This window comes from Semicossyphus pulcher, unplaced genomic scaffold (assembly GCF_022749685.1).
Source record: "Semicossyphus pulcher isolate SPU_LCO1_2020_fin unplaced genomic scaffold, fSemPul1.0.p SCAF_8, whole genome shotgun sequence".
Lineage (NCBI taxonomy): Eukaryota > Metazoa > Chordata > Actinopteri > Labriformes > Labridae > Semicossyphus > Semicossyphus pulcher.
In genome coordinates this window covers 29,316,302-29,335,286 of record NW_027211759.1, presented here as the reverse complement: position 1 = coordinate 29,335,286, position 18,985 = coordinate 29,316,302, and the positions used below count along the sequence as shown (strand labels likewise).

General features: G+C 40.9%; 3 protein-coding genes across 3 annotated transcripts in view; 2 read left to right on the top strand and 1 right to left on the bottom strand.

Moving 5' to 3' along the window:
* LOC138612909 (DNA topoisomerase I, mitochondrial) overlaps positions 1-6,801 on the top strand; it is a 32,261-nt gene extending 25,460 nt beyond the window's left edge. The window contains exons 16-20 of the mRNA XM_069686432.1: positions 2,363-2,477; positions 3,096-3,223; positions 3,447-3,547; positions 4,415-4,564; positions 6,699-6,801. Of these exons, the coding sequence (XP_069542533.1) occupies positions 2,363-2,477; positions 3,096-3,223; positions 3,447-3,547; positions 4,415-4,564; positions 6,699-6,801 (597 nt within the window). The remainder of the gene's footprint in view (positions 1-2,362; positions 2,478-3,095; positions 3,224-3,446; positions 3,548-4,414; positions 4,565-6,698) is intronic.
* On the bottom strand, positions 6,638-10,407 carry hsbp1b (heat shock factor binding protein 1b). The gene is made up of 4 exons (XM_069686433.1): positions 10,229-10,407; positions 8,794-8,860; positions 8,449-8,575; positions 6,638-7,879 (listed from the first exon to the last, which is right to left on the bottom strand). The coding sequence occupies exons 1-3, from the start codon at positions 10,271-10,273 to the stop codon at positions 8,454-8,456; spliced, it is 234 nt and encodes a 77-aa protein (XP_069542534.1). The 5' UTR covers positions 10,274-10,407; the 3' UTR covers positions 6,638-7,879; positions 8,449-8,453.
* Positions 10,408-11,242: 835 nt separating this feature from the next.
* The window catches only part of LOC138613531 (solute carrier family 66 member 2), a 71,957-nt gene continuing 64,214 nt past the window's right edge, over positions 11,243-18,985 (top strand). Inside the window, exons 1-3 of the mRNA XM_069687225.1 lie at positions 11,243-11,330; positions 14,775-15,030; positions 16,495-16,628. Of these exons, the coding sequence (XP_069543326.1) occupies positions 14,822-15,030; positions 16,495-16,628 (343 nt within the window). The 5' untranslated portion in view covers positions 11,243-11,330; positions 14,775-14,821. The remainder of the gene's footprint in view (positions 11,331-14,774; positions 15,031-16,494; positions 16,629-18,985) is intronic.

Below are 18,985 nucleotides of genomic sequence, written 5' to 3'. Positions count from 1 at the left end.
TTGAAATGCAGTTATATATTGTGTAGTCTCTATTTACAGATTCTACATAAGAAGCTGCGGCGTATGCGGGATAAACAGTCCATTGTTCTTCGTGATGACATCCCGGCTCCCATTGGCGGTCATCTGACAACGATTTAGCTTCTTATTAATCTCCATAAACAAACATCTGCAGCAAGTTCAGCAACAATCTGTTCTAGATCAATAATTCAACTAGAGACAAATTTGTTATCTCAAGTTGAATCAGCTTTCAGATTTCCCGACTTTCTCGAATGCATCAGAAATGGTGGCTCCACTCTCGTTTCAACAAACTTGTCATGTTAAAGTAGTCTTCTTCTCCTCTTGAGGACAGACCTGACAAAGCTTCATGTTGACTTGTTCCTAATCTGCATCATGATGTTGTTATTTCAGCAAACTGAAGAGCCGTTAATTAAAGTCAATCACAAGAAAATCTGTTTCTTTTTCGACTTCAGAACACTGCAGTAAGCCAGAGTGCAGCCTCTGTGTAACTTCATGTTTACAGTGAAAATGAGACTCAGCACTAACAGATGAGCAGGCGCTCCTCTGGGCTATAAACAATGCAGCGATTGGAAAATATAGTCACTAACCGCTTGGCCCCTAGAGACTATATCATCGTCAGACTATAGCCGATGGGGTCTGAGATTGTATATTGTGTAATGTCAACGTTGGGGTGCATAATTCAATTTAATTAGTTGTGTTAATGTGGCCCTTTCTTTCAGATATAAACATTCAGTGTTGCTAACATTTAATTGTGATGAAACTCATTTCAGAAAAAGAGAGTGAACGCTCTCCAACCCTGTGTGTGTGTGTGTGTGTGTGTGTGTGTGTGTGTGTGTGTGTGTATATATATATATATATATATATGTATATATATATATATATATATATATATATATATGCACTCTAAACATGCACACACACACACACAGGCAGGTACACACACATCATGTTGAGGTTTGAGTGGCTGATCTGAGCTGAAAATGCCACCGTTTGTCAGGTTTGTCTGCTGCTTCCTCTCCAGAGTACACATCATTAGAGTTACAGTATACACACCGAGTGCAGTTTCAGGTTAACCTCACTGGGATTAACACATCTTAGTCAAATAAATTAAATTACTACCTGTGGGTAAATATATTCCCATTGGGCTGCTTTAGTTTGGCACATTTCATTATTTTCCTTTTACTCCATTGTTTCCCTTCAACCATCTACGGGAAGAGAGTTTTTTTTAACAGGGAACTGATGCAGAGAACAAATAAATTGAACCCGGGGAAAAATGAAAAGCAGGTCATAATCGCTAGTTTAGAATCTCAACAGTCAATATTTCACCACAAATTGGCTCGCAGTACGTTAATGAGAAAGTCCAGTACATTGCATCCTGTATTATAGAAAGCAAATAAGAACTGCAGTAATGGCAGGCTGTAATAATGCCTTAGGAGATGACAGGGATGATACACACATTTGTGCACACAGAACCCATGATGCCAGGGGAGTTCGGGGTGTGAGAGCCATCGTACTTGCCCCTCAGATTTGCAGAAAGCTTCATTAGCATTGCAGGGGCAGAGTTAGGTAGCTCATTAGCAAGGCAGGCACGGCAGCAACGGTGTATGTGTACCTATGCACATGCATGCACACGTATGTACACACCAGAAGCCTCCCTCTGCCTCTTTATAATGGGCTGCTGCAGTGAGACACATTCAGGCAACACTGTGGCCCCAGACGTCCCGGTGCTGACCCTGCCCTGATTAAACCGACCACATTATTATTGCAATCTTCATTACAATTATTTCTTTTGCCAGAGCTGTGAGCTCACCACACCAGCAGGCTGATCTGGGCAAAGTCTGCGTGCTTTCATCTATGTTTAGAAATTCACGTTATCTTCTTCTCCAAGTCTGTGTGTTTGCATTTCATATCAGTGTGTATTCAGGGGAGCATTCATGTTTATTCTGCATTCACACCAGCCCTTACACTGTTAACTCTCTTTCATCCCTTTTCTGTTCTGTTGACGCTGTAGCCATTTGACAGGAGCTAATGGCTATCTAACCACTGACTATGACAGCTCCAACTTGTTATAATACCTGCAGAAATGTCAGGGGGAAAATAGTTCTGTGGTAATTTTTAATCTGTGCTTTAATGGTTGACGATGATAATGAAGGCAGAGATGTTTTATGTGTTTTATTTGTTATGGTATATTACAGCCACTGCAGTGGTACGATACCACAGTGCCATCTAGTGGTGGAGTTTTGATAAAGCTGCTGCATTGCTTTTGTGATGACAGAGTATTTGTACTGGACCAAATGATGCAAATATTTAGTTCTGTCTCTGTGCTTCCCACCTCTCATTGCAGACAACCATGCTGAACAAGCACCTGAGCTCTCTGATGCCAGGTCTGACTGCGAAGGTCTTCAGGACATACAACGCCTCCATCACTCTACAGCAGCAGCTCAAAGAGCTCACAAACAGTATGTCAAACACACACTCCCCCAGCTAAAGCAGCCTGAAATAACACGAATAGTTTTTTAAAGCACTGGCTCGTATTCCTCAGCAGCTCGACGGGTATCAGTAGCTTTAATGCTGCAGCCTTGTGTCAGTCTGGCTCTTATCATTGTCTAATTACCTGCTGCTTGTGCGACAGATGATAAAACTGCCACACTTTTGACATTTCTTATTTTTAGCTTGCTTGATACTAAGATGCACCGACTTCAGCCAGCGTCTCCAGCAATGGCAGGAGTGGATTATCACAGTAACCAGTGCTGTGCGTCTCCGTCTGGCTCTTATCAGGGTCCCGATGGCTGCCTCTGCCACACTTTGTCATTCAGAGATAGAAGTGTCACATTTTCTGGATTGCCAATGGAAGCCAATCGACAGGCTGACATTTGATTGTAGTTTGTGTTGTGTGGCCCCCAGGAAGAATAGACGAAGCTAACTTGGATCTAAATTATTTAAATGAAAAGGTCACAACGTGTAATGAATGAGCGAGATTTTATCTTTTACATTTTTGTGGGTAATTCTGGTTAACATATGTGTTCTCGTGGATTTTACTATTTTAATAGAATATACTGTTCTGTCACCCTCTAAAGAGTCGGAAAATGTGGCTGAGAAAATACTGTCCTACAACCGGGCCAACAGAGCAGTTGCTATTCTGTGTAACCACCAGCGGGCACCGCCAAAGACCTTTGATCAGTCTATGGCTAACCTTCAGGCTAAGGTAAGATCAGCTGGACTTCCTGCACACAGCCATTCTTACATTAACATTACCCTCACAATACATCAGCAGGGACAATTTGCATGTGGTGTCACTATAACAGCTGAAAGTAGCCTGTGCAGAGTTAAGGAGACTGAATTGTGTAATGGTTCCTGTTCAGGTCAGTGATATTTTGAAGCTGACACTAATCCACTTATAAAAACCTTTCCTTATGCGCTCCAACCAGATTGATGCTCGAAAAGAACAGCTGGCCCTGGCAAAGACAGAGCTGAAACAGGCCAAGAAGGAGGCCAAGACTAAAGGCAGCTCAGACCCAAAGCTGCAGACGTAAGTGTTAGAATAGTGCATAAAAACCAGCATGCCGTGGTGGTAAAACAATTAAAAATGATTGACAACAAACTGAAATGGTAAGCGCCTCTTAATCACAAGCCCCACACACGAGTACCAATAGAAAGGTACCCTGCAGGTTTAAGTGCCTCCAAACAACAGACATAACTGCTTCACTGTGAATAATGAGCTGTTGGTTTGAAGCTAAAGAAACGTAACATCTTAAACTTGAAATCATGTTTGTTGTGGTAGTAGCCCCCCGCTGTTAACTCAAAGAGATGAGCTTCCCAGCTGTTAATTTTGTGCTTGTACCTCAGGCCAAGAGGAAATTACAAACACTCTGTTAGTTTCTTGTGACAGTGCAGTCAGACTTCCACATATGGACTTCTTCCTGCCTGTGTTTGTTGCCTTTAATTCATGATGGAAACATTTATTTACGGAACATTCAGACTTCAGAACACACAACACTTTGCTCTGCTGCTTATAGGGTGAGATATTTAAATGTAAAATGTACATTCAACTATTTGTGACAACTTAGTATACATGCATGAAGTTTGTATTTCAGCCAGGACTCATCCAACCACACATGGGTTTATCTCACTTTTTAACCCTTTCTTTAACCCCCAACCCAGAGATTATTTTACTTTATTACATGAGCCCTTTTTTATAGATGTGTGGGTTTTCTGCAGCTTTAGCATTCTCGCTAACACATCTCCTGAATTGGGCTGCAAAGCGACAACTGTTTATTTTTGCTTTTCCAAAATGTGGAAATACTTTGCATGAAAAGATTTCAAGAAATAGCGAGTCTCATTTCCAGCAGAGGTGTCTGACTCTATTACTTCTGCCTGTGTGTGTATTTTCTGTCAGGCTGGTGGAGCGGAAGAAGGCAGCAGTGAAGCGCTGTGAGGAGCAGCTGCTGAAGATGGAGGTCCAGGCGACTGACAGAGAGGAAAACAAACAGATTGCACTGGGTACCTCGAAGCTCAACTACCTGGACCCACGAATCAGCGTGGCCTGGTGAGTGAAAACTCTGTGTGCCTATACAGGAGCATACACATATACTTAGTTTTACCGGACAACTTTCAGCTGGGGCCTGTAGTGCAAAGAAAGATTAAGGGTCCACATGTACATTTTGGCAGTAACTTTTTTATCTTAATTAACCATTCTCACACGAGTTATGTGGCCAATAAAGGCCTATACTACAAAATGAGTTCAACATACCCAGGGTCTCTTTTCCTAATATGGCTTCACTTAACCTGACAAAGGCAATCGCAGTAAACCGTCACAAAACACTGGAGCAAATGACCAATCTAAACAAGGGCAAGTCTACCGTCAGCTGATCGGCATTTTTTACAAACTCAGAGCAAACTGTGAAATTAGAAAGATATGAAGATATTACACATAATCTAGAAAATCCACTCAGCTGCAGCTGCTGAATGCAGGAAGGAGATCTGGCAAAAAATGGCTCACTGTAAACGCACAACTTAAGTCTGTAGCCATTCTCCCACTGGTCAAAAAAAACCTGCTAACACCTGGCTTTTTTGCTTAATGGGAAAGGTTACAATCTGCATTCAGACCCGGGTCGAATGACTCTGCTGGTAATTATCTCCTTGGCTCAGATCAGCATTGATGGGAACACAAAACCCAGGTTGACAAGCCAGTCTCCGCCCCCTTTCCGGTGCAATGATATGCTCCATCTGTAACTTCTGCGACTCCTCCTTATCTCAGCTACAAATTCAACCAGTCTCCGTCCGAGCAGCGCTCGAACATCGCTCCAAATTCATCGGCGCCGAGTCTGATACACTAACTGAATGAGTAATGGATACAGTAAAGACCTAACCACCGTAACTGTTTCGATGCATTTGTGACGTCAGACGGTGATGCAGCAGAAAAGAGTCCAAAAGCAGGATACTCCTCTGGCAATGGCAAAAGAGACAATCGGCATCTATACGCCGGTCTTCCCGGGTCTGAAAAACGCGTTAATTTTGGTGGGAAAAGGGTATATGATATCACTGCTCCAGCATTAAAGCAGGATATATTTATTGTAACACCTGTGTATTACATTAGATTAATACGTTGCACAGACGTATTTTTGATGTGTTTATGACAGACTTAGGCTTATTCTTTTAGCCTCAGCCCCAGCCGTATCAAATAAACACACAACCACAATTTAAAGCAGAATGCTTACTCTCATATCTTGTAAGTAAAAAAGTACTTCAGGTTTCATTGTGTTTATCAGTCTCTGTTGTAGATGTATATTAGCAAAGCTTGATGAATATCTTTCATGAATATATTTAATAAAATCAGACTGGAAAGCAGAAGTGTTTTACCTCTCTCCCTCTTCCCTCTCATGATCTGCTCACAGAGCTCCTGAATCAAGAGACCTGATTGGTCAGTAGGTGGTGTTTAGTACAGGTTGATCTCTTATCTCCTAAATAACCTGCTCTGGAGCAGGTTAGGTGTTGAGCACAAGTTACCATGGTGATCTACCCCGGTAAGAAGTGAACCACCTTTGTAGTACTGAAAACCCTTAAGTTACCTCAATAACTGCAAATCTAGCTTTGTGGTACACCCCCCCCCCCCCCCCAGGCAGGTTCAGCTCAGTGGATCTGATCAACAACCAGCTGACTGACTAATCTTTTTAGAGTCAATACATACAGTATTATACCAACAAGTTTGTCAATCATTAGACTTGCCTTTCTATGATAATGTATTCAGAGATGTAAGAAGTTTGCAGTGTAGCTATGTGTCTACTCTGGTTTTAAAAGAGATTCTTACAGACGGAAGGACGCTGGCTGGCAATATTCAATGCAGAACATGAGTTGATCTTGTAAATAGAGAATATAGAGAATAATATGAAGAGTAAGTGAGAAGATTATGATAGTGAATAGTGCACTGCTGGCTATAGTGTTTTGGATTGCTTCCAATAGTTTGTTCAAAGTAAGAGAACTCTTGTGGCCTGTAAAATAATTCTCAGTCATGTATTGCCCATTAAGTAATTATATTCCCATGGCCACTGTGTCTACATTCTTCATCTGGATACCTTCTGTTTTTGTGAGAAAAGATTTTGAGACCTATTAAAAGATGAACTGGTGTGTCCAACTGAATATTTATTAAAAGTGTTATCTGAACAATCTCTTTCATGCATCAGGAGTAAGAACATGGAGGTACCTGTAGAGAAAATCTACAACAAGAGCCAACGGGACAAGTTCGCCTGGGCCATCGACATGACGGAGGCGGACTTTGAATTCTAACTTTAAACTTCAGTCTCATAAGCTCATAGAGAAATGCGATTTAAGGAACCATTCACCTTATTACACACATGGTACTTAAATATTGCATTTATAAAATGTTCACTACTGATGTACTTGTGACACTTTTTGTTTACTGCTCTTTAATACGTTTTGGCACTTGATTTTGAAAATCGCTGTTGGTTTGTTGTTTTGTTTATAAATTTTGTGTTTGCGTTATTTTGAATAAAGGTTCCTGGTATGCAAAAGTTTGTTGTGAAAACCTCAAATTCCTTAAACATAGGTGTAAGTTAAAAACGTCTGGAGTATTATTGAAGATAGATTCTTCATTTTCCCTGCTTAGTCGACCCTTAAGTGTAATACTAAAATTGTCAATCCAATACATCATAAACAATATAGACCCAAAAACGCATGCAACACTGAGACGTTCCAGGTAATTTGCATAATAAAATACAACTCTGGTTTGAAAAATAAATACAGAAAAACACTGTGAGCACCTCAGAGTTAATTATATTTTTAAAAAGTCACTCAGCACCTGCCCAGATATTTATTGTAATATACATGACAAACAGTGTTGTATTAAATAGCTTTAATAGAAGAAAATCAGAATTGGAATGCATCCCATGGTTGGTAGTAGCAGTGCTGTTCTAGATACACTACAGGCTGCCCATTTCCCATTATGGTAGGTATGGAGCATCTACATGCCTGTTAGTTGCAGGTTGTACCTCTCAGCACTGACTAAGGCAAAAACTGTCCCCAGCAGCCATCGCCTGGTGGGATTTAATTAATTATGATAGATGATTGCAGCGAAATAACCTGCAGGTCAATGCACAAAATCCATAAACTGCATTCCTGCACACGAGCATTTTCTAGTTCTGAAGGGCATATCACACTACTCTAGTTTACAAACAAGGTTCAACTTTTCAGGTCATTACATAACTGTAACCGTTTATCACAATATTCAATATATAAAAAAGCATTTCACACTACGACACACCAAATCAATAGAAGTCATTTTCAGAAAGGAAAAGTCTGCTGCTCCTGAATGTAGGACCGACTTCACACCGGGCTGCTCAGGGACCTGCAGGACAGACAAAAGAAATGGTCCATGTAGTAAATGCATTTTGCATTTCATTTATATCTGCAAAATAACCATACGTCCTTTAATTATTGAGATGACATGAAATTGCTTTATAAAAAACAGTTTTTACTGTTTATAGATATTTCAATTCTAGCAAAATCCTCCCATAATAAAATGTGATGGCTGCAAATATACCAGTCAATGCACTTATGCGATACCATTTAGCCCCACAAAATCTACTGGTTTCAGGTAGAATTATCATTCAACCATAACGAACAGTTTGTTGCTATAAGAGAGAAATGTAAATCAAAGCTAGCAAAATTTCAGTGTTTTCCCACCATTGTTATTAAATCGGAATAGTATCGGAGGGGTACTCTATCGGCCAATACTGAGGTTTAGGTTTTGGAATTGGTATTCGGAAAGAAAAAAAAAAGAATTGTAACGTCTATATAAAAGTCTAAATAATTGTTAAAGCTGCAGAAGAATCATCATCCAATCTTCTGGTAAATATAAATTAGGAGTCAAGCTATTTGACTATCCCTAAGGTGGCTCTACCCGCTCCCTTTTACCTTCATTATGAGCCTTGACCCTCTTTGGGCTTTTCTGGTGGTGCCTCAATCTCTTCGACACCAGCCTGGGTCATCAGGTCAGCAATGTTCTTCTCCAAGTCATCAATGCGCGTGCTCATCTCGTCAAGTGGGGAAGCAGTTAAGGCAAATAACAAAATGAGTGTCTCTCAAATGGGCATCTAGGTAAAGCTGTTTTTTATTGTGAAAGGAAACTAGAGGATGTGAAAGAGATGCAAGAAATCACCAATGAGATGTAAACATATTATCTAATCAGAACTCTAAACTATAAAGCATTTAATTAATTAAGAAGTCATTGCTGGTATTTAAAATTATGACTAAGGATATTCCTCCCGATGATCTGGTCTGACATGGTCTGGAACTTGTCTTGCATCTGTTGCAACAGTGTCTGAACCTGTGGAGCAAATATGAAGTCACTATTTAATGAATCTATAGATCAACATTGGATCATTAAAAAGGATGTACTTTAGAACACTTTTGATGAGCTATTCACTACAAACAATGCCTCTGCCACTGAAAAACATCAGCCCACTAATACACCATACCTTTGGTCTAAGAAGGATCTGGACAGCATTAACAAAAGTATCTAGTTTCCTTGACAACTATGTGAAAGCTCAGTAACCATGGGAGATAAATCTTTCATTCAATGTGACACGCACATGTGCAGAAAAACAAACTCACAACCAAATCATATTCTGTGTTATTGCGTTTCATGTCTGTTTGTCAAATAATGTGGTTATGTGACAGCTTTTCAAAGTGGGGTGTGTTGCCCCACTTTTATATGAAAAATGTATATTCTATTACTCACATACTGAGAAATCCCAAACCAAGATATAGAGGTTCAATGTCTTCAAACGTTTTTCTCTTATACCGAGCTGAGGACTTGTGGTTAAGTGGTCCACAAATCTCAAGAGGCAACACAATGACAAAACATCATTGAAAATATACATAACTGGGTTTACACAAAGCCTTATTCAAAGGCATTTATTAAAAAGTGTATTTAACGTAATACAGACAAACAATTGGAGTAAGCAAATCTATGCTCCAAAAAATCCAGAGGGGTTGTGCTGCTCACTTTTGTAGATAACTATGGTAATATTGTTTTTAGGCATTGTCTCTTTTGCATTAACCCAAACACTTTATATTTTCACTTATATTTTAGTTGTTTATTGCATTTCTGTGATTTGTACTGTACTTTTGGAGCTATGTGGCACTATAATCTCCTTCGGGATTAATAAAGTTATATCTTATTTTAAAGGCTGGGGGGAGGTAACTCGTTACTAACGCTCACCTCCATGACAGCACTGTTTATTCCATTAGCATAATGAATTGTTTGAGGTCTTTCAGTGGAACTTCTTGTCATTTACTTTGACAGAAATTAACAATGACACCAAAATGTACTCAAAGTTTGATTTGGAATCTCTACAGACATAACGTTTCAACACATTCTAACTTCTGTTTATGTAATGCTATTGCGGTTATTCGGTTGTGATTGGGTGATGTCATTTATAAAGATCAACTGACCGTTACATAACGTGTTAAAACAAAAACAAGTCAGAATCTCCTGGATCCAGTTAACTAGAAACCCTGTTGCCCATTGTACTAACCACAAACCAAAGCTAATGCTACAGATACGCTGTATTCTTGCTAACCTTTGCTTAATGGCTAGCTAACGTTAGCTTGACATCGTTAGCATTCTTATTGACGCCGCTAGCTAGGCTACTGTAGCTAACGCTAGCTTGCTATCACGATCACGACTCACCACATTGGTAAGGTCCTGCACCGACTTGGGATCCGTCTCAGCCATGTTGTGGTGCGAACGATTATCGGCGTTTAAACAGAACTTATATTAAGAAGGCGTGCTTCCGATTATTTTGCTATCAGGTTTGTAACAGTTTGAAATAGATAGTAGTCTGTCGCACCACCCACTGCGCGGTCAGCTGTTCCACAACACAGGAAGTCTCGCGAGAGTTGTGCCATTGTACATAGAAGTGTGGAGTGTTGGGAATTATAGCTCTTTGAAGGGAGTCGGATCTTATGGCTTCTTTCCTTTCCCAGAACCGGAACGGAGCCATAAGATCCGAGGCGAGAGGTGAGTGGTCCGTCTCACGAACGTGCCTGCACTATATTCTCCCCTGTCAGCACACGTGCATATTTAAATTGCTGCACTTTTAAAATGTAAAAGGAAACAGCAGAATAATGTAGGAACAATGAGTCAATGTCATTGATTTGCCAATGATTAATGATAAAACTCTGTATGACTACAGAGATGTCAACGAACTTGGCGGAAGGTTATAATGTTCCTCATAGTCGGTACTATGTTGTGGTGACATGACTCGCTACACGTGACCTAGTATAGCGAAGTTGCAGTTGAAAAAAGCTGTCTACGGTAATTTGGCAAAAGGGGTGTAGATCTAGGGCAGGCAGGGAAATTTGGGCTATAAAAAGAACGGCTCTCACCTACGACTTGGTTCCCGTCGTTCGCACCAAATAGTCGTTCAAAAGAATCGGATCGTTCGCGAACGTCACAACACTAGAAGTGTGGAACATTGAGTTTTTATGGTGGAGCATTAATTTTACCATACTTAGTAATTTTATTAATCATAAAAAGACCATTCATCCTTATGTGTTCCTGCATCCCGTTAAAGTTCCCAAAAGACCTGCATATTTGATGCTGGAATCTGGTAAGTCTGTAAATAATACTGAAGAACTGTGTATATCTGTGCGCGCGCGTGTCTGCACGTGCACTTTTCTCCTCTCTGTTGCACGAGTTGAAAGTTAGAGCTGCTATGGCACCAAGTTTGTTTTGACGCTGAAACTTTCGTGTGCGGGTTTGTGGTTTGAAAGGTGAAGTAAGGCGGCTGGTAAGTAAAGCTGGAAGTTGTCCATGGTTTACCTGGAATTTGTTGGATCTTGAATTCTGCAACTGGAACGTTCATAAAATCCATATAAGCATGAGCGACGTATGAACAAACTGGTGGGCACTGTGCGTAATGTGAGCGCGGTATTTAAAGCTGAATTTAATCTTAGAACAAACACGCAGACTTTCTCAGACAACGTTTGTTTTTAATTTTATAGACCTATAGCTCATTGATGAATTCCACAGGATGCATGGGAAATCGACTTTGTTAACTAATATTTATTTATAACAGAATAAGAAGGCGGCTAAAAAGATGTTTCTTTATGTGCTGCTGCTTTGATTCCCAAAACTCATAACTGTATGTTTAGGCATGTCAGTGACCCAACCCCTCGAAGCTATGCTTTGCTTACATAACACAGCTTGTTCTGTTACTAGAGGTGGCCCCACGCATTTAGGCTACTTACTTTGGTGTGAGAGGTTACAACACCAACAGACAGGAGGAAGTAGCTGAAGACGCCCTGGATTGTTAAATCCCAGAGTAATGTTTAACTGTTGGAAACCTGTAAAAAAAACGAAAAAAAAAACGTTTAAAGATTGTACTCAAGGGCTGCTCTGTAGTTCATTCTGCACTGTTATTGCTCTATAGCAGTGAGAGGGAGACCTATCCTAAGGTGTAAAGAGCTAAAAAAAAAAAAAAAGAATCTGTAAAGAGAATTGTCTTTTGCTCTACCAGATCCATCCACCTAAGTCTTTCCTTCAGATCAGTGAGGTCTCAGCTGGAACATTGACATCTTGGTGTCCCTTACTTACAGCTGAGTTATTGGAAATAACACATTTCTTAAAAGTAATCAGATCCCCTTAAACAAACCAACGGCCCTCAGTTCCTTAAGTTCAGCTTCTTGTTTTGAAGTAGCCTATTATCACAAATGATATCCTGAGAGTGATAAAAAAACACCATAGAACCAGTTGGTGAAGTTTTTTATTTTGCCATGACTGAACTTGTTGTGTTGACTAACTCTCTCAGCTACTCTGAGTGACTAGTCAGCTGACACAGGCGACAACTACGTAGGGAAACATTGCACTTGATATTTATGCTGTTTAAGACTTATCAATAAAATGAATTCTGTTATTGTGATTACACAGACACAAGAGACAGGCACACAAGAATCACACCATGGCAAAGCCCTGAACCTCTAATTGTTTGCATCATAGTTGTGTGTAAACAGCAACATACTGGCTCTCTCATTATACCATTTCCATTTCCAAGGAGTTGTTTATCTGTATTAGAAAATCACATTGTTCTGAAGGATCTGTTTTGTAAGGAGCTCAGGTGAAAGAGGGAATTATCATTGTTGTATAACTAATGTTATAATCCCATCAAAAATGACTGCTAACATCCTACAAAACCCTATTTTAAGGATTAGACTACTTCGTACTTGAGGAGTTGTAACACAGAATAGAGAGCTGAGTAATAATATGTTTAACCGTGTGAACACTCAGAGCGAGTTCAAGTCAGTGTTTAGGAGACAGACTTTTATTTTGACTTGTTTTCTCCACCCTGACAGCAAAAACTGACACGTCCCACCCGGACACCCCGGCAGTGCCCCCAATACCTACCTGTCAGCTCTGCATTCACTGAGTAGTGACCTTTGACCTTTGCTGGCACTCCACTTCCTTTCTCTCTCTCTCTCACTCTCTGAGATGTTTTCACACCTTGTCTCCTGTTCATCTCCTATCTGGCTCTGCAGCTGCTGATACGTAAAGCACACATCTGTATCCTCCTGTAGGTTTGTGAGCTTTTGTTACTGTTCATTCATTTTGCACAGTCCAGTGTCAGGCGTGTCCTGTATAGCCAAATTAGTTATTCAATCTTATATCTTAGGAATTAAAATTGTATGATAAATAAACCTAATATAATATACCTACACTTCTTCCTCTTCCTGTGGACACATAAACCAAACAAAAATCAAAACCCATAACCCAACCTAAAGATACACACACCTGCACACACTCACACACTCTCGCCCAAACACACCCACACAATTAACCTACACCCAGGGTAGTTTACAGATCATCCACATGTGGTTGTTAAATGCAAGCTGTCCATAATGGAAGAGTGCAAAAACAAAATAGAGATAATTAAAAAAAAAAGTATGTTATGTAGACGTTTACCAGTTCATGCAACCAGTTTCTGAAGCCCGGTGGATTTGGTGTCTTCCAGTTTCTGAGAACAATGATATGCTAATGCTGACACCATGCCCATCAATAGAGTACTAGGAGAACTGAGGAGTCCTAAAAAACAACTTCATTTCTATTTAACCTTAACAAAATACAGGAAAACAACAATACAAATGTGCTTCACCTGAAAAAAATGTACAGAAGTTGACTGAGAAAAATATGCAGTGTAGGTACAAGCAAAGCCTGCAGTAACATGGGAGCTAAACAGTCTTTAAAGTCTTAGTCGAAAGAATGAAACAAGGACAAAATGTCTGAAGAAACAACTTTTCTTAACAGCAAACACTCTCACTTGTTATTGAAGGAAAAGCGCAGGTGTCACTAATAACATGGACCTGGCTCTTTTCTATTCAAGTCAGTATCAAAGCAGTAAACTAACGTGAACTAGACTAAGACCCTGAAACTGAAGCCGCTAAATGGAATTTATTTCATCATTTAGACCTGAGCTTTTACTGAATGTTAGATGTCTTCTGAAAAAGATTATAGGCCTGAGATATCATCTAGAGATGTGGTGAAGTTGGTGTAAGTTTGATCATTCTTGCTGTGAGGACAGAACCATTGCCTGTCGTTAATGTATGGTTAATCTCTATTTACAGATTCTGAATATAAATGCGTTTGATTTTGGGTGGAAGCATTGTGGTTTTCAGTGTGCTTTGCCTGTAAGTGCAGGAAAGCAGTCTGTGTGGAGTGCAGAGGTGGAGGCGGAATGCATCAGCCGTAATGCAATCCCTGAACCCATCGGTGCTCACCTGATGGCTATTTAGCTTTTTATTAATCTACATAAACAAACATCTCTGCACATGTGCAGCAAAAAATGCGCCCTAAGCGGTCGTACCTGAACTCTAGTTGCTAGTCGGACTGTAAACAATGCAGTTTAAGGAAGGAAGGAAGTCTTGGCCGGAGGTCCGTTATTTCTAACGGCTGGCTAAACCCGAAGCAAATTGTCTGTCGCTCCCAGAGGCTTTACTGCTGTCAGATGATAGTCAGTGGTTTCTGAGACTGATGTAAAGTCAGCAGGGATAATTATTTAAAACAAGTGAAGGAACAACTGGTCCATACATGAATCATTTAAATTGAATCAATCTATTACTTTTTGGCTGCTGCTCTTGGGGAATGTTAATTTCAGGTTTTTGACCTCAGGTGACCCCAGAGCATCTAGTAGTGCTGAACTTTCAAAATTCTGGCAGTGACCTGTCATCTTACGTTCTCCCAGGTGCAACCTCTGAACCCTCTGGACTCCTCTGAGCATCTCTTAGTGTGATGGATGAAGAGGTGGTTCTGCAGGATGAGGACATCGAGGGCTCGTGGACGTTGCTGTCCTGGCTGGCGTCCTGCCTCATGGTGTTTGGAGGAGCGCTGCCTTACGTGCCACAGTACCAGGAGATCCAGAGGAGCAGCAACAGCGAGGGCTTCTCCACCAGAGTGTGCCTGGTGCTGCTCGTGGCAAACATCCTGCGGATCTTCTTCTGGTGAGGAAGAGACGGAGAGGCACTATGATACGTGTATTTTCTCACACCTGTTTACAGTCTTCTTCTTTGTGCCCTTTGATGGCACAGGCCATTTACAAGGGCATCCCCCAGATCAGTCAGTGTGTCAGAAATAAATGGAAAAATGAAAAGCATCGCAAAAAATGATTTATTATGTAATCAGAGGCCAAATGCTGTTAACTTTGAGGCTTCCTCACAAATTGTTTTATACATGAGGGAGCACAGGTCATCAGTACAGTCGGATGATCAGAAGAGGGGATTGAATAAAGCCTTTGTAGAATATTGTTAGAACCATGTATTATTTATGAGGGTTTCTGTGCTGCTTATAGCATTACATGTCCTGCCATTAAACCAATATAATAGACAAGAGAATAGCTGTGTTTTCACTGTAATTTGTTTCTCTATACTGTATTTTAGGGTTTTTCTATCGGCCTTCTGCTATAGGAACATGTCTGGATTAGGGCTGTGCCATATCATATCGTTCAGATTAAACCGGTATAATTTTTTTACGTGATAATAAAGATGTAAATTTGCAAGACAGTTGTTGAGGCTAACAATTTGCGTATTGCTTTTCCTGTTCATTTTAGAAGCTTCTGCTTTAAATCAAGACGAGCATGAGAGATGCCTGTCTGTCCGGGTAAACCCTCCTCCTGCATGCCTGGAGTGTGTGAGAGGCCGCTCAGCTGAGAGCAGAGAGCGCATTTGGTAGAGAGCAAACTTCAGTGTTTGATAGATATTAGTAAAAGAATTGAAGACGAGAAGAACAGTTGCATTTTAATGCAAAGAGAGAGGCCATCGTCATTACTGCTGCTTCAGAAAACACCGGAAAACGCCGGTGGCAACGACGTGACGCCTGCACAGTAAGCATTAAAGAGTTTTATGCAGACGTTTATGTGCTGAATGAATGCACACATCGATGACTTTTAAGAAAGCCTACATTTCGCTTTTCTTCTTTATTTTACTTCAGGTGACCATCTAATTGAAATTTGTACCATAGCCATATATAGAGTAATAAAGTGGTCAGCTTCTCTATTTACTGATTTAAAGATAAACACTCAGGGACTGTTGATGCAGTAAGAAGAGTAAGAAGAGAGTCTAAGCATACCCTGTCATGCAGTGTTTCTATGTTGTCATATAGATCCAAACGTGAACACTGACTGGGTGGGCACAGAGTGGTCTAAAATGTATAAAAGACATAATTCTCCTTTGAAATGTGCCAGAAGCAACCACATTTGGACTTTTACAGCTAGAATCTCCCCCCAGACCCCCCGAGTTCATAGGAAAAGAAGGGAAATTGTAAAAGCACTTCATTTATTTTGCATGAATAAATGCAAAATTATTCAAAATGAATCGCACAATTTTGTGAAATATCGTGATATAATTTTTAGGCCATACCGCCCACCCGTAGTCTGGATTGTGATGAGTATTTTTGATCTTTCCTTGCAGGATAGGGAAGCAGTTCGAGCTCACCCTGCTGCTGCAGAGCGTGGTGATGATCCTCGCCATGTTTGCCATGCTCCACCTCTGCTGCACGGTCCAAAACACCAACCGAGTCAGCACCAAGCAACACCGACTCTCAGGTAACCAGCGTTATATCAAAATCATCCACAACTGACAGAAATCACATCAACAGTACAATAAAACAGACACAACAGCATTTACAGTAAATTAATTCATGCTTGTAAAACTCACACTCAGCAGTTTAGAGGCTTCAACTGCTTCTACTTGCCAAAAGAGGGGGCTGTTGGAAAAGCTAAGCTGTTTAAAAAAATGCCTCTGACAGCCTCTTACAGATGCTGCTGCTGTGCACTGCTGATGCTCGAGCCAAAGGGAAATGATAATAATGCTGTAATAGATTCTAGTTATGCAAAAAAGTGCAAGGCAAAGCGCAACTGTCAAATAGATACATTAGTTGCTGTAATGTCACACTTGGGATCAGTCTATTTCTGTCTCTCTAGGCTGGAATGTGTGTCTTTGTGTGTGTGTTTGTGTGTGTGTGTGTGTGTGTGTGTGTGTGTGTGTGTGTGTGTCTATGGAAGAAAAAGTGGCTTGGTGGTGCAGGCTGAGGGAGAATTGATGAGGGGACGTAGAGGGCTAAGACGAGACAAATATCAGCCTCCAAAGTGCAGTGTGTGTGTGTGTGTGTGTGTGTGTGTGTGTGTGTGTGTTTTATGTGGGTGTCATGTCGGGGAGTGCAGACATGATTTTCAGGGTCACTCTTTATAAGCTGCTGTCTTTTATAGGTAATTGTCTTTTTCTTTTTACAGACGCTGCAGTTGATTGGTTTTGCAAATGGGCTGACAGAAATTCAGTTTAAGTACAATTTTTATGAGACAACAATGATGGAGGGAAATTGAGCGATGGGAACTTGTACTGTTCTGATCCTGCGGGGCAGCGTACATTATTAAAGGCACAACTTACTATGATCGCTGATTGATTTGTAAATGGGGGATATTTCTTTATTAAGATCAACACAAAGTGTGTATTTGTGTCGCCGTCAGTTGTGATCCTTTTAAAATGTCTTTTGATTGAGGACTATGGATTGCATTTGTTTGTACATGAGAGTAATGATCTTCTTTATCATAGCATCTGTGCTTCTCTTGTCTCAGAACAGAGCTGCTGTATTACTCATCATGAGCCCTTTTTTTATTAAAGCCCACGCTTAAACTTTTCATAGCGAATGTGATCATTTATGAAGACTGGTGTTTGGATGGTTTGTTTTCTCCGAGGGTGGATGACTGTCGTAGGCGTCGCTCAGTGTTTGTACACACGTTTCAGATGCATCGGACAACAAGTCCGCCTGCAGGCCGTGTTGTGTAGTCTATATGTTACACAGGTTTAGATACAAAGGGATGCAGAACCCGCTTACGAAAACGCAGCTTTACCACCCTCTTAAAGCCTCCCTCTCTGGAGGGCGAGCCTGAGGTCCGGTTTCACAGGGCGCGGGTCCGATGGGGGATGGTGGGACCAGGACAAGAATAGATCAGCCTTTCGTCCTGACTGTCCGCTCCTCCCACTCCATTGGTTAACTCTTTCCAACGCATCACGGTCGTTCCTATGCAAAGTAGCTTCTTCCAAAGATACACGTTGGCATCATTTCTTACTTTATTTGAGGACTTCTCATGCTGAGCTCTCCTCCTGTCATTACTCCAAAAACCCACCCAGCTCCCTTCACTGCTCTTCATCTTTCTCTTCCTCCACCTCCCTTCTTTTTTTTACCACACTCCTCCACTCTTCTTCTTCCGTCCTCTCTCCTCTTCCTGTCCTTCTGGTGCCATTTAATCTGCTCCCACCTCTCCTCCTCCTCCTCCTCTGCTGAACTTCTCCTCTCAGAAGAGACATCTGAGACTGAAGTCCATGTGTGCCACACCAGGGTCATCTGTGATCCTGCCACCGGCCTGCCAACACCTGTTCCCGACAAACTGACCTCATGTCCTAGTTCCTAAAGAGACACACACACACACACACACACACACACACACACACACACACACACACACACACATAGGAAAAACACAAACTGATGTATTGGAAAATTACTCTTTATTTGAATGTGCAACTTCCGGTCATGTTATTGATTCATTGATTCCTACACTTGTTACTTGTGCTGATGTTTCCCAGCCTGCACTTGTTTTTGTCTCGTTTTTCCATACTTGTGAAGGCATCTTGCCTACAGGTGTTTTTTTACATATTTTTGTGATATATGTCTGCTAAACTCTGCTCTGTAGATCAGCTAGGGTTGTTTAGTATGCTGCACACAAAATCTGACAAGCTGTTTCTGCAAAATCCTGCTCACTGTGCAGCGTCGCACTGATCCCAAATGCTTCGATATAGTTGAACACATTTAAAAGAGTCATATTCAGGCCCTTTTAAAAACTGGTTCAAGTCCCAGCTGGAGTTCGATTGTCCCCTCTTTCATCCTTGTTTACCGTTGTTT